We start from the raw sequence: 11,800 nt of genomic DNA, 5'->3' as shown, positions 1-11,800 counted from the left end.
AATAGGAGGGGGGGGGGGGAGGAAGAGAGGATAGTACAGAATGTTGAAAAAGTTTAACATTTGGGGATATGAAAAATTTCTAGGAATATATTTTTTCTTCTAAAAAGGAAATTCAAATGAAAATGGTTGAAAGTGTAGGAAGTGGGCAGAATGGGAAGGTTATGGCTTGAAGAATTTCCATGATCTAATCTAGAAATGATTAGTGCATTTTTACACGATTCATGGATTTACAAGAGGAGAAAAAGAACGTTGAAAATAAAACAAAACAAGACTTAAGTATGACAGCTGTGGGGTTTGAACCCACGCCCTTTCGGACCAGAGCCTAAATCTGGCGCCTTAGACCACTCGGCCAAACTGTCTTGATGTTTAGCTTTCTGTATTAGCAAATATATTGTTGGCAACCACAACTCGTAGAGTTACATATACACACTTTCCGGGTGAAAAACCAGTCTTAGCTTCCAGAGTCCCAGCATATAGATATTTCGGCCTATCCATGATTCATATGCTAACAGGCAACTTCTCAGAGTAGTGATAATGTATGTGTAGTACTCCCTCTTTTTTTCTTAATGAAGGCAGAGAATCTGTCATTTCGAAAGAAAAAAAAATATGCAGCACTCCCTCCATCCCAAAATAAGTGTTCCAACACTTACTTTTGGAGGGAGGGAGCAGTACACAATTTCCTGGTGTCAGGGAGCTTTCCAAATGATGAGAGTAACTACGAACAGATGGACTGATGGACAACGAGAGACCTCTGAATAATTGATCTTGCGCTTCTTATTTTAGCAGTAGAAAAGTATATTCTAGGTTTTGTGGAGTTGGCAACGGATCCAAGAGACCGTTGCTTCTATCAAGTTCTCTATAGACCACCCACAAACAACCAAAATATGTTATCTAGAGATCACACACAAACAACAATAAAAAGTTCTCCAAAGATTGCACCAAAAAATGTTCTCTGAAGATCACACAAAAACAACCAAAGAATTGAGGCACACATAACTGAGCAAATTTGGCTTCAGGTGCAACCATCTAAACAAAATATTGTCACTTCATTCCATCCAATACTGCATGTGCAGATTCTGAATGCACAAGTGTCAAACCGACCATAGAAAGACTGCTTTGCGTCAATCAACTGCGCCGAATCATATATGCTTCACACGACCGGTTCAGCACAGATTACCAACTAGATTACCGAATCTCGGGTACGCGTATACATAAATACAGTAGTCAAGCGCTTGAAGCACGCTTCTTTGTACACAGTTCCACGCTAGCTCCCTCCCACCAAGGGATTTCTTTTCCACATCCTAACAGGCGTTCTTCTCTCGGGCACTCCTTGTGGCCTTGCGCGAGCCTTTACCACTCCTCGTCCAGGGTAGCCCTGTGGAAGCACAGAACCGTGCACACCAGGATGAAGAAGGAGGTGAACTCGATGAACATGGCCCCCGTCTCGATCAGGCCAGCGTGCCTCAGGATCGCCGGGATGGCGAGGCTTCCCATGGCAGACATGCCGGTCAAGAACTTTGCGGCTTTCATCCAGCTGAAAAATGAGATGCCCTGTCTGATTATAACTGTTATGGTAGCAAATGTGTGGATCAGCATCCTAAGTTGTGATTGCCTAATGCCTATCATGTCTGCTGTGCTGATATACATGTTCAGTTTACTACTTCTCCAAAGGAAAGAGAATCATCAATTTAGAACTTACGCTCCACCCTCTCCGCTACTCAAGAACCGTGTGGATCCGTCGCCAAAGAACAGGCATGGCATTGGCACAATGATATACATGAGTGCTGCAGAACAGAAAAAGCATGCACAAGAACGTCAGTGGAAAAGCCACAGGAACTTGCTCACAGTGATTGAGGAGGATAACAAACTAGCAGTCACCTGCTAACATAGGCCACCAGTTGTTGTACAAAGCACATGCCTGCACCAAGAAAATAAATAGTCATTGAATTCGGAAGTAACAACTTGGTCAAATAATGAAGGGATAGCAATCTGATGCTGCTCGATAACCTCCATATAAAATAATTACTACAGTAGTTGTGCATGTCGATACAATCAGACCAATCTTTGTGTGCATCAACTCTAAGATGATTTTTCTAGCATGTGGGACTCCTAACTGAATAACAAGAGTAACCCTGAAGTGACCAGCAACTATGTCACAATATTACTCTTCCGCACATTCCTTGCCTCTTTGGCACAATCACACAATAGAATACTGGGCATAAGTGAATTGTAGAAACAAAACTTGAAACCAATCTGTCAGGTTGTCCTCAAAGTTACTGGAAACTGACAGTGAGTAAAACAATTGCTGCCACTGTACCATCTTTCAGAAACCTGATTCAGTGAGCTTTAGGCATGAATGTACATAGCTTACCAGGATTTGCAAAAGAACGCTCGTGGAGAACATACACGCAAGTCCAGCGAGCCTGTAAGAGAAATTTTTAATAAGACGGCACACTTGTCAAATGCAAAACAATGGTTAAGAGAAAGCAGAATAATGAACTTACACTGTGAAGACACACGCCAAGAGTAAGTTGACAGCAGCATCCAGCAGCAAGGACGAAAGCAAAGCAGACGAGGAACACACAAGTTAGTCGTCAAACACTTGAAGCAATTTGCAAGATATAAGAAAGATTGATATTATCAAGAACTGCTCAGAGTGCAAGAACCTAATATAAATGCTGAAACTGGACCGTACTACCGGAGGGTAACTGCTCATTACATAGCATTAATTCATGAGAATGGATAAGCCCATCGATAAGATGCAAACGAAGTGGACGCAGCACGGCCCCTGTTCCACGCAAATCTACGCCCACCCCGTTTCCCCTAAGGAAAGCGCACTGATCTGACTGGGCAAAATCAGGCCGTGCACTGATTTTTGTCCCCGTGCCAGCCTCGCCCACGCTACCTACCTACGCAGAGCCGCCCGGCCGGCGCAGCACGGCGCTCCGACCAACCCGCACCAACCAATCGGATCCCCCCGCACCCTGGCCCGTCAATTCGCGACCCCATGCCCCCAGCAAGAACCCTAGCCGCCCGATCCCCCCGCCGCAGCAGCCCGAATGCGAGCTCGGCCCGATCACCCGGGGAATAGGAAGAGAGATTCCTTACCTTCCACGGTCATCGCCATCTCCGGCGGGCGGCGGGCGGCGGAGCGAGTCTTCCCGGCGGTGGGGCGGGCGAGCACCTGTCGCCTCCTCCTGCTTTCCTCTCCTCTCCGACTCCAATAACTCCTCTGACCGACCGAGCGACCTGCCGATACCATCTCGCGCTGGCAGGTGGGCCCGGCCGGATTTGGTGGGACGGGCCCGGCCCGAAAGCCTTGGTGGGCTTTGGTTGGGGCGCTAGGGCAAGAGATCTCGGGGCTGAAGGGGTTTGCTTGCTTGGGCTTTTGGAACAGCGGCGGCGGCGGAGAGGCGAAGAGGAGGGAGGCCAGCCATGGTGCGGCTGACGCTGGAGCAGACGGCGAGGGAGGCGGCGCCCGCCGGCTGCCTCGCCACGTTCCTCGACCTCTCCCACCGCTCCTTCACCGACGTAAGTGGGCCCTCATCCTCCCTGCCTCCCGCCGGCCGCCTCGGTCCCGGCTGCTTCAGTCAGTTTAACGGTGGCTCGCCGGCTTTGCTCATCTATCTCTCTGTCGTCGCTGCCGGATAGGTGTCGTGCCTGGGGAGCTTCAAGAACCTGGAGCGCCTCGACCTCGGCCACAACTGCCTCGTCACGCTCGAGGTACATCCTTCCTCACGCTCAATCTCAAATGCCACGCGCTCCAAAGATTTACTATTGCCCTTTATGTGATTGCTCGACAGAAACAGATAGATAGATATATTCTTGCCGACATTTCACCCCTTTGGATTGGATATACGCAGAAAGTCCTATGTTCTAGTTGCTGTCGGAAGAAATGCATCCGTGCTGCCACCATTTTCGTCTGAATTTATTGTCGCGACCAACAATGGTAGATAACTGGGAAGCAACTGTAGCTGTAAAATGATGCTACAGAGAGCTAATTCGATGATGCGCTCAAATTGAGATTTAGCTAGTGGTTGTGGCTTATGGAATATGATGATAGGTGATAGCTGGTCAGCCTGTTCCATGGGACTGTTAAACACTACTAGCTGTTATGTTCATTTGAGCCTCTGTGTATCTTCTTATTGTCACTTATTACGGTCATTTCTTTTACATGTTGTAGGGTTTGTCCGCGTGCACCAATCTCAAGTGGCTCTCGGTTATTGAAAACAAGCTTGTCAGCTTGAAAGGTGCCGAGGTCCTCTCGAAGCTGCAGGTGGGAAGCTTTCCTGGCCCTGCATTTCCATCTGATTGAACCCATCCAGGATTGAATGTTAGCTCGCTACTTTTTTAGGGGAGAATTTTAGCCCAGTTCATGAACCATAATGTTCGAGAGTTTTTCTTATCCCTGCTTGTGCAGGTACTGAATGCTGGCAAAAATAAATTGACAAGAATCGATGAGGTCAAATCGATGACAAGCCTAGGAGCCTTGATTCTCAACGGTATGTGGTGTATGAATGCTATACACTCTCAACTGCTCATCTTTCCCTGTTGTTAGCTTACTTGATTTACTCATGTTGGATCTTGGTGATTGTTTGTGCAGACAACAACATTACTTCCATCTGCAAGCTTGATCCCCATCATCAGTTGAATACTCTTGGTATGCATATTGATATAACACTTATTTATTACAATGGACTGTAGGACTGCATACCTTCAATGTTTTTTTCCTGTACGGTGTCATCTTACTTCTCAGTTCTTGCTAATAATATGAAGAATCAATCGATTCTGGCTGTTGTAAACAAGAGTAACTTTTATTATATAAACTGCAAGTACAAAATACCAACCTTGTCAAATGCAGTATATAACTCCATGTAGCGAGTAGCGTTCCATGTTGGAACTCAAAGAAGTGTTGCATGGCAAATGCTAACTAATTTATGTGTATAAGAAATTCATATTGCTTTAGTAAAGTTCAAATTAATTAAATACGAATTTATGTACAATTCATTCATGCTTTTCTGTATCCATGAACTTGTTAATTGTGATTCATGCTTTAGTGTCTCCCTGAACTTGGTTAATTGTGAATATTTGCTCTGCCACAGTTCTCTCTAAGAATCCAGTTATTACTTTTGGTGATGCTTTGGTCAATGCCAAGTCTATAAAGAAGGTACTTATTCTTTATTTATTTAATCTGCAAAAAAAATGCTTTGGTGGCTCTGTTATGTAGCATTTCTAACAGTATTCGACTATCGTCTTATTGTTACAACTTCCGCCAGATATCCATGTCTCACTGTGAAATAGAAAGCATTGGATCTTCTCTTGCTGCATGTGTGGAACTGAAGGAACTTCGGCTTGCTCACAATAAGATCACTGTATGTACATGAAGGGCAATTTTATTTATTCATCTCCTGTGCATTAATTGCTATTGTTTCTTGTTAACATGGTCTTATGCACCTGTAACTTGCAGACAATTCCATCAGACTTGGCCAAAAATACCAAAATCTTGAACCTTGACTTGGGAAATAACTTAATTGAGAGGGAGTCAGATTTGAAGGTTTGCATCTGATTTCGTCCCCACATGTTCAACACCATGGTTTGCTTAGATTGTTTTAACCATTGGTTTGGTTGCTAGGTCCTTTCTGAACTGCGCTACTTGAGGAACCTAAATTTGCAGGGAAACCCTATTGCTGAGAAAGGCACCCTAGCTAAAAAGGTGACCTCTCTCTGTGACTTCTCTTCATTCCAGAGTGTATTGTAATTGTCGTTCTTGAGTAACTTATATGTATTCTCTCAGGTCATGAAAATTGTGCCGAACTTGCGCATTTTCAATGCAAAGCCCATAGAAGCCATTTCCCAGAATGAGAACTCTGGGAAAGGGAGTAAGCTGAAGAAGGATGAAGAGATGCCTGATCGTTATCCCATCGATTCTAATACGGAAAAGAAGGAGAAAAGGAAACGGTCAAAGCAACAAGTGCAGAGCCCTGAAGAACCTGCTGCCAAAGATACTCCTCCAGCTGCCACCATTGCTGCCCCAGTGAAATCCGCATTGTCGGATAGTAAGAAAAAGAAGAAGGAGAAGGTAGTCACGGAGCAGGACAAGAGCAGCAGACCGAAAAGCAAGGATGACAAGGCTTCTTTCGATGATACCGAAGGAAAGGCCAAGAAGGAATCCAAGAAGAAGAAATCTGCCAACAAAGGAGATAAAGATGCGGGAGGAATCGATGACACAGAAGTGTCGTTTGCAGAGTTGATGTTTTCTGGAGACGGCGGTGTCCCAGAGCCCATGCCGAAGGACAAGACCCAGGCAACTGCTGTGGATGGAAAATTTGTCGGAGGCCTGGTGATTGATCACACCAAGAAGAGGAAGAAGGCGAAGGGCACCCCTATCGACGCGTCGGATCTTAAGCAGTTGTGCTCTGCGCCCGAGGTGGGTGCGGGTGGACTGTCGGGCTGGGATTAGTGGTGCCTAGTGGCTTGACAGACGATGTGTATGCCCAGTGAGTAGTGTTAGTAAACTCATGTTCTAGGATCTCTGCTGCGATGAGAGCCCTTGTAGGCAGCATCTGAATTTCTTTCGACAGTTCTTTTGCACCTGAAATATGTAACCTAACTTTAAAATGTTTGTTTGAATTTTGTGAAACTTGAGACGATGATAATTGGACTCCATGCTTGACCACTCATAATTTTATGAAACTTGATATGATGAAAAAAAAATCTAGTTATAGAATTTTGTTGACATAGTTCTCAACTTTTTTAGTTGTTTGAACCTTTCTACAGAGATTAGCGAAGCGTTGCTCAGCATTAACATATACAGAGATAAACTGGAACTGGAGTAGTTAGCAAGGCTGCAAACTACAGTGACAGCGTTGCTCAGCAATAAAATTAGGAAATACAGAGATTATTCACAATTATAACCAGTAATTCTTATTTGAGGCCGTTAAGAGTCACCATTGATATATCTCATTGTCATGAAACTCACACCACACGTACTGAACATTGAACATGGCAACGAGATCCACCCGAGACATTTCATCAGCATGCGCTGTTTGACCTAAGCCACTACAAAACTAACCTCGTCCACACACGAGTAAAACAGGGAAAATTTCCGAGCACAAGCCAAATATTAGGGAGAACTGGAACAGAGCTCTGTGTCTTCGTCTTCACCAGGGATCATGGTGTTAGGGCGCTATCGGAACCGTTGGAACCGCTTGCTGACAAATTCATACGGCGGAACTTTATCAACTGCGGAAGAAAACAAGGGAAAGGAATTCACATTAATTCATAAGCTGTGTATAAATTTTGAATTATCAGCTGCATTTTTGAAACCTAGAGGGAAATCAAGGAGCATACCATCTCCATAGCTAGCCATTGTAGGTTGGGAAGATAACAACATCTTAGCAAACGCTGTAATGTCATCTAGGGTCAGTTCCTCCATGCACTGAAGAAAATGATCGATAGGCTTCCTGTTGTGATGCAAACAAACAAAAAAACAGGATCGATGAGTTTCTTCTATGAGACAGGCTTGTGAAATATGGTTCGAACCGATGAAGATATGGACTTACCTGCTACCATAAGTCAAAAGCTGCCTCCCTATATCTTCTGCAACAATTACCTGCAGTGCAAAGTCAACAGATGGATATCAAATCCTTTTAAATATACGTGATAACTGACAAGCAACAAAGAATGGTGTGTGGCTCCAAACATACCCTTGACTCAAGATTCATTAGCACAGATGAAATCGTCGAGTTTTTCGCACGTGTCAGCTCAACCTCCGTCACTAAATGCATGCAAATTAAATCATATTTTAGAACATGCAGCTTCAGTGAAACCTCAGACAGATTTACCAAATAGGGAATGGCTCGTACCTTGTCCAGGCGTTGCAATAGCAATCAATTCCTGCACAGCGACATCAACAGCCTTTGCAACAAAATCTGGTGGCTGGAGTATTAAAAATGGACAAGAAATCATATTAAAACTCCAATAGAGAATGAAAATCCAAGAGGCCGGTGACATTACAATATTAAAATTCAAATAATTATGTTTCATGCTAGAGTTGAACGTTATAAAATGGCACACGTATAGGTAGCATAGTTTTGCTATGAGAAATAAAAAACAAGTAGACTTTGTCAGAAATATCATATGTTCAAACATTTATATATCAATTCACATTTGTGTTTTTTCTTCATTCTAATGCTTGTTTTGCCAACATCACCAGCAGAAAGTCAGTAGATGTACGAAAGGTCCTGATGCATTCAAAAGCCCATAAAATGACGTTGAAGGGTAAACTCACCGTTGTCAAATAGATACCAAAGAGGCCAGTGCTATCATATACATTACTGAATGCTGAAAATGATTGGACGTCGTGATATTTAGTTAAGACTCTCAGGTCTGCAAAGAAACAACAGTGAACTTAGCCTTTTCCACAAAGCATTCACCCCCTTTGAAACAAGAAATAATTAAAACTTCAAAAAATAAACTAGACAGTTCAGCCAGCAGAACTATTCTGAAATGTAAAAAACAGTAACTGAAACAACCACATAAAGTTAGTTTACACCATGGCAACCATACTAGAGATGAACAAATGCAGTGTGTTCGTGACTTACAAAGCCGCGAATGCATCCCTTTTCCAGGACCACCAGAGGAGAATGAGCCGCCACCACCCATTAAGGTCTTCAAAATATTATTGTTGTTGCGCATGAACATTCAGGAATTAACAATTAGAATGTGAAGACGCGGATGTCAATCTAGACCAGATCATTACTATCAAATACCAACCCTTAGCTATACCTGTATGACGGTCATAATTGTAGCATCTCTCTCTTTAAGCCAGCCGCCTGGCACTTCAAAAGCCAACGCAACATGTGTCATCTGCAGGCAAAGAGATGAGTAAAATTTCAAGCTAGAACATAAGGAAGTCTCAAAACTCAAAATGGAATACTTGATTAGAAAGAATATTACATCTGATTCTGCTTTGTGTCTGAAGTCACCACCTGTATACGTAGACTTTGGTGTTTCCATAGGGGACCCCTTGTGCCAATCAGACAACAAAGGTTCTGCAACATCTAACAATTGTTGATGATCAACACCTGACGCTGCTAGAACCACACGATCAGCAGTGAAATTTTCCTGTTATAGAAACAGCAACGCTTCATGTTTTTTGAATAAAACATATTCATTGCATTGTAGAGAATATTAAAACAACCATATGGTGAGAACAGCATAGCTGAAACTGTTGCTCCTACAAACAATCATGATCCATGGATTGAAAATAAAGTTGTAAGACTAGAACAATCCTGATCACAATTTAGCATCTCTCATAGTTGCTGGCACTGGATCAGCCACATACAAATCAATTCTAGTATATTATGCGGTTAAATAGAACTACTTCTATATTTTAGCGCTGCCAACAGAATAAATTGTTAATATCTAGAATCTGTCGCAACTACATCCACGGAAAACTTAAAGTATAGGGAGCAAAACGACCAAAGTGTGCAAGGATGCTCCACGGTGACCAGCATGCTGATATCATGTAATGCTTTTGAGATGTGTTCACTCTATGTAAATGGTCACCCTACCAAAAATTATGTAAAGGCAAGCTGCCAAGCAGCAAGCCATGTTCAGGAGGAATGCAAAACTCAAATGTCAGAAGCAGTACATGATAGAACTTCCGAATAATATCGGCATTGATGATCCCAAGAGCCTCCTCAGGAGCTATCAGCGGGTTCGCGATCGCCCCCTCGTATCCAACAAGGTTAAGTACTTCCTGAAGAAACTTCTCCGGGTTCTTCTGCACCGCATGGACCTCCTCTCGAGTAAGGGCCAGCTGACAAGCAACAAATCAACCACCATAATCAGCGCACAACAAACAAGATACCCACCCATAAGTTGTGTGTGAGAGAGAAAGACTGTAATGCATCGATGACATTCCGCACCTGCCGGTCGACTTCGTCCTGGACGAAGAGCGGGTTGCGGACGCTGTCGAGGAGCACCTCGACGGCCTGCGGAATGTAGGCCTTGAGCGTGTCGTAGCTGTAGACCATCTGCTCCCTGGAGGCGGAGGCGCCGACGTTGCCCCCCGTGGCCTCCACCTCCTGCACGATCTGCATGTGGCTCCGGTGCGCCGTGTCCTTGAACGCCAGCTTCTCCAGCAGGTGCGTCGCGCCGGTGGACTCGGGCGACTCGTGGATCGAGCCGGACGCCACGAACACCCCCACGCACGCCGTGGGACCCTGACAAACCACCGCACGGAGGCGTCAGCGGAGCACCATATGGGCTCATCAGGAGGGGGAGATGGGGGAGGTGGGTGGTACCGGGACGTCCTCGGAGGCGACGCGGACGCCGTTGGGGAGCGTGGTGATGCGGGTGGGGAGGCGGGCGAGCTGGTCGGGGAGGCAGGGCGGGAGGTCGAGCCCCGGCAGCGGGTGCAGGAGCGAGGTCGAGCGCGCGGCGGAGGCTGCGCCGGAGAGCCGCCGCGTCATCGTCGGCAGCGGCGGCGGCACTCTTTGGACCTCGCCGCGCACCAGCGGCCGGGACGCTTCGCACAGCTGCAATTGACGCAATCCATCCCAGAAACCGTGAGGCAGGCAGCAGGGCGACTAAATACAAGCGGGCGAGCGGCGGACTCACCTTGCGGAGCAGGCGGGCGGAGGAGCGGAGCCGGAGCATCGCGGCGGCGGGGCCGGGGCTGGTGGAGGGAGCCGCCGGCGAGGAGGAGGAGAAGCTGCCGTGGAGGAGGGGAAGGGGGAAGGAATAGTTCGGCTCGGTCTGCTGGGCCTTAGGTAGGGTTTTTTTGGTGCCACGCTGGGCTCGGACCGGGCCGTCGTCCACTGGAGACCCGGTAGAATGAGCCCAAGAAGAGTTCCCGGCCCTTCCTCTTCGTCTAGTTTTTCCTTTTTTTTTTCTGCCTTATCCTCGGAGAGCAGGAAAAGGCCACGGCCACGAGCCGCTGTTGCTGCTTCCCTCCTCTCCTCTGTTTTTCTCTGCCTCTCATGGAGGCCTCCATGCTCAAGCCGTCGGTGTTGCTATCTCCGGCGCGGGGGCGGGGCTGCGTCGTCGCCGGCGCCGGCGGCCGCGGCAGCAAGGTCGGACGGCTGGTTCTTGGTTGCTTACTGTTCATGGAGAGCGAGCTCCATCCATCGTCTCTCACACGCTGCTTCTTTTTCATTTCTTTCCAATCAATCAGAACCTCGAGACACGGCGGCCGGAAGGGAGCGAGCCGGCCAGAGGAGCCCACGGCCATGTCCTACCCCTGGCGGCAGCGGCGGTGAGCAGCAGCGCCGCCGCCCTGCCGTGCCACGCCGCGACCTCTCCGGCGGCGTACGAGCAATCGCTGTACAGGGCGGCGGTGGTGCTGGGGGAGCTGGACCCGGCGACGGCGAAGGTGGTGATCGGGGTGGCGGGGCCGGCGCTGTCGGCGGTGGGGTTCCTGTTCGTGGCGCGGATCGTCATGTCGTGGTACCCGAGGCTGCCGGTCACCAAGTTCCCCTACGTGGTGGCCTACGCGCCCACGGAGCCCATCCTCGCCGCCACCCGCCGGGTCATCCCGCCGCTGGGCGGCGTCGACGTCACGCCGGTCGTCTGGTTCGGCCTCGTCAGCTTCCTCAGCGAGATCCTCGTCGGGCCCCAGGGCCTCCTCGTCCTCCTCTCCCAGCAAGTCTCTCCCTCGTAGTATCTTCTTCAGCTTAGCCAAAAATGCTTCTTATTTTCTGAGTGTAATATATGAGCTTATTATCATGGGTGTGCATGAGTTTTTGACATTCGAAATTTTGCCAAAATTTGTCAAGAAACAGTTCAGCTCCCG

At 47.1% G+C, this 11,800-nt stretch overlaps 4 protein-coding genes and 1 non-coding gene across 6 annotated transcripts; 2 read left to right on the top strand and 3 right to left on the bottom strand.

The window, feature by feature from the left end:
• Positions 1–279: 279 nt before the first annotated feature.
• Positions 280–359, bottom strand: TRNAL-UAG. Its single transcript has one exon. It is a non-coding gene; the product is annotated as a tRNA-Leu (tRNA).
• A 638-nt stretch (positions 360–997) lies between these two features.
• LOC119270669 (vacuolar protein sorting-associated protein 55 homolog) lies at positions 998–3,255 on the bottom strand. Of its 2 annotated transcripts, none has more exons than XM_037552708.1 (5): positions 3,109–3,255; positions 2,372–2,423; positions 1,879–1,918; positions 1,700–1,784; positions 998–1,534 (listed from the first exon to the last, which is right to left on the bottom strand). In XM_037552708.1, the coding sequence occupies exons 2-5, from the start codon at positions 2,402–2,404 to the stop codon at positions 1,351–1,353; spliced, it is 342 nt and encodes a 113-aa protein (XP_037408605.1). In that variant the 5' UTR covers positions 2,405–2,423; positions 3,109–3,255; the 3' UTR covers positions 998–1,350. The 2 variants fall into 2 exon arrangements, with proteins under 2 accessions (XP_037408605.1, XP_037408604.1); XM_037552707.1 differs by lacking the exon at positions 3,109–3,255 and adding an exon at positions 2,505–2,640.
• On the top strand, positions 3,254–6,693 carry LOC119270668 (dynein assembly factor 1, axonemal homolog). Its single transcript, XM_037552706.1, has 10 exons — positions 3,254–3,531; positions 3,652–3,723; positions 4,184–4,276; positions 4,421–4,502; positions 4,604–4,660; positions 5,103–5,167; positions 5,277–5,372; positions 5,468–5,554; positions 5,633–5,713; positions 5,795–6,693. The coding sequence occupies exons 1-10, from the start codon at positions 3,436–3,438 to the stop codon at positions 6,458–6,460; spliced, it is 1,395 nt and encodes a 464-aa protein (XP_037408603.1). The 5' UTR covers positions 3,254–3,435; the 3' UTR covers positions 6,461–6,693.
• Positions 6,694–6,898: 205 nt separating this feature from the next.
• On the bottom strand, positions 6,899–10,734 carry LOC119270666 (mitochondrial-processing peptidase subunit alpha-like). The gene is made up of 13 exons (XM_037552705.1): positions 10,627–10,734; positions 10,311–10,544; positions 9,933–10,229; positions 9,656–9,823; positions 8,959–9,126; positions 8,788–8,868; positions 8,604–8,670; positions 8,291–8,388; positions 7,866–7,938; positions 7,707–7,777; positions 7,563–7,612; positions 7,351–7,463; positions 6,899–7,242 (listed from the first exon to the last, which is right to left on the bottom strand). Exons 1-13 carry the CDS (start codon positions 10,663–10,665, stop codon positions 7,187–7,189), a joined length of 1,515 nt encoding a protein of 504 aa, XP_037408602.1. The 5' UTR covers positions 10,666–10,734; the 3' UTR covers positions 6,899–7,186.
• A 189-nt stretch (positions 10,735–10,923) lies between these two features.
• Positions 10,924–11,798, top strand: LOC119270665 (protein COFACTOR ASSEMBLY OF COMPLEX C SUBUNIT B CCB3, chloroplastic-like). The gene is made up of 2 exons (XM_037552704.1): positions 10,924–11,081; positions 11,183–11,798. The coding sequence occupies exons 1-2, from the start codon at positions 10,989–10,991 to the stop codon at positions 11,666–11,668; spliced, it is 579 nt and encodes a 192-aa protein (XP_037408601.1). The 5' UTR covers positions 10,924–10,988; the 3' UTR covers positions 11,669–11,798.
• The last annotated feature ends 2 nt before the right edge of the window (positions 11,799–11,800 follow it).

This window comes from Triticum dicoccoides, chromosome 3A (assembly GCF_002162155.2).
Source record: "Triticum dicoccoides isolate Atlit2015 ecotype Zavitan chromosome 3A, WEW_v2.0, whole genome shotgun sequence".
Lineage (NCBI taxonomy): Eukaryota > Viridiplantae > Streptophyta > Magnoliopsida > Poales > Poaceae > Triticum > Triticum dicoccoides.
The sequence above is the reverse complement of the archived record's forward strand: the minus strand, read 5'-3'. Positions and strand labels throughout refer to the sequence as shown.

What these genes read in the sequence shown, in the direction of transcription:
- LOC119270669 (XM_037552708.1), bottom strand. Translation starts at nt 2,404, where the DNA reads ATGTTCTCCACGAGCGTTCTTTTGCAAATCCTG. An exon ending in CTGGTGGCCTATGTTAGCAG is followed by an intron (nt 1,785 to 1,878) that starts GTGACTGCTAGT and finishes TCTGTTCTGCAG; the next exon opens with CACTCATGTATATCATTGTG. An exon ending in AGTAGCGGAGAGGGTGGAGC is followed by an intron (nt 1,535 to 1,699) that starts GTAAGTTCTAAA and finishes CTCATTTTTCAG; the next exon opens with CTGGATGAAAGCCGCAAAGT.
- LOC119270668 (XM_037552706.1), top strand. Translation starts at nt 3,436, where the DNA reads ATGGTGCGGCTGACGCTGGAGCAGACGGCGAGGGAGGCGGCGCCCGCC. An exon ending in AGGTCCTCTCGAAGCTGCAG is followed by an intron (nt 4,277 to 4,420) that starts GTGGGAAGCTTT and finishes CTGCTTGTGCAG; the next exon opens with GTACTGAATGCTGGCAAAAA. An exon ending in ATGCCAAGTCTATAAAGAAG is followed by an intron (nt 5,168 to 5,276) that starts GTACTTATTCTT and finishes AACTTCCGCCAG; the next exon opens with ATATCCATGTCTCACTGTGA.
- LOC119270666 (XM_037552705.1), bottom strand. Translation starts at nt 10,665, where the DNA reads ATGCTCCGGCTCCGCTCCTCCGCCCGCCTGCTCCGCAAG. An exon ending in TTATTCGGAAGTTCTATCAT is followed by an intron (nt 9,127 to 9,655) that starts GTACTGCTTCTG and finishes TTTCTATAACAG; the next exon opens with GAAAATTTCACTGCTGATCG. An exon ending in TATTGCAACGCCTGGACAAG is followed by an intron (nt 7,778 to 7,865) that starts GTACGAGCCATT and finishes GCATGCATTTAG; the next exon opens with TGACGGAGGTTGAGCTGACA.
- LOC119270665 (XM_037552704.1), top strand. Translation starts at nt 10,989, where the DNA reads ATGGAGGCCTCCATGCTCAAGCCGTCGGTGTTGCTATCTCCGGCGCGG. An exon ending in CCGGCGGCCGCGGCAGCAAG is followed by an intron (nt 11,082 to 11,182) that starts GTCGGACGGCTG and finishes CCAATCAATCAG; the next exon opens with AACCTCGAGACACGGCGGCC.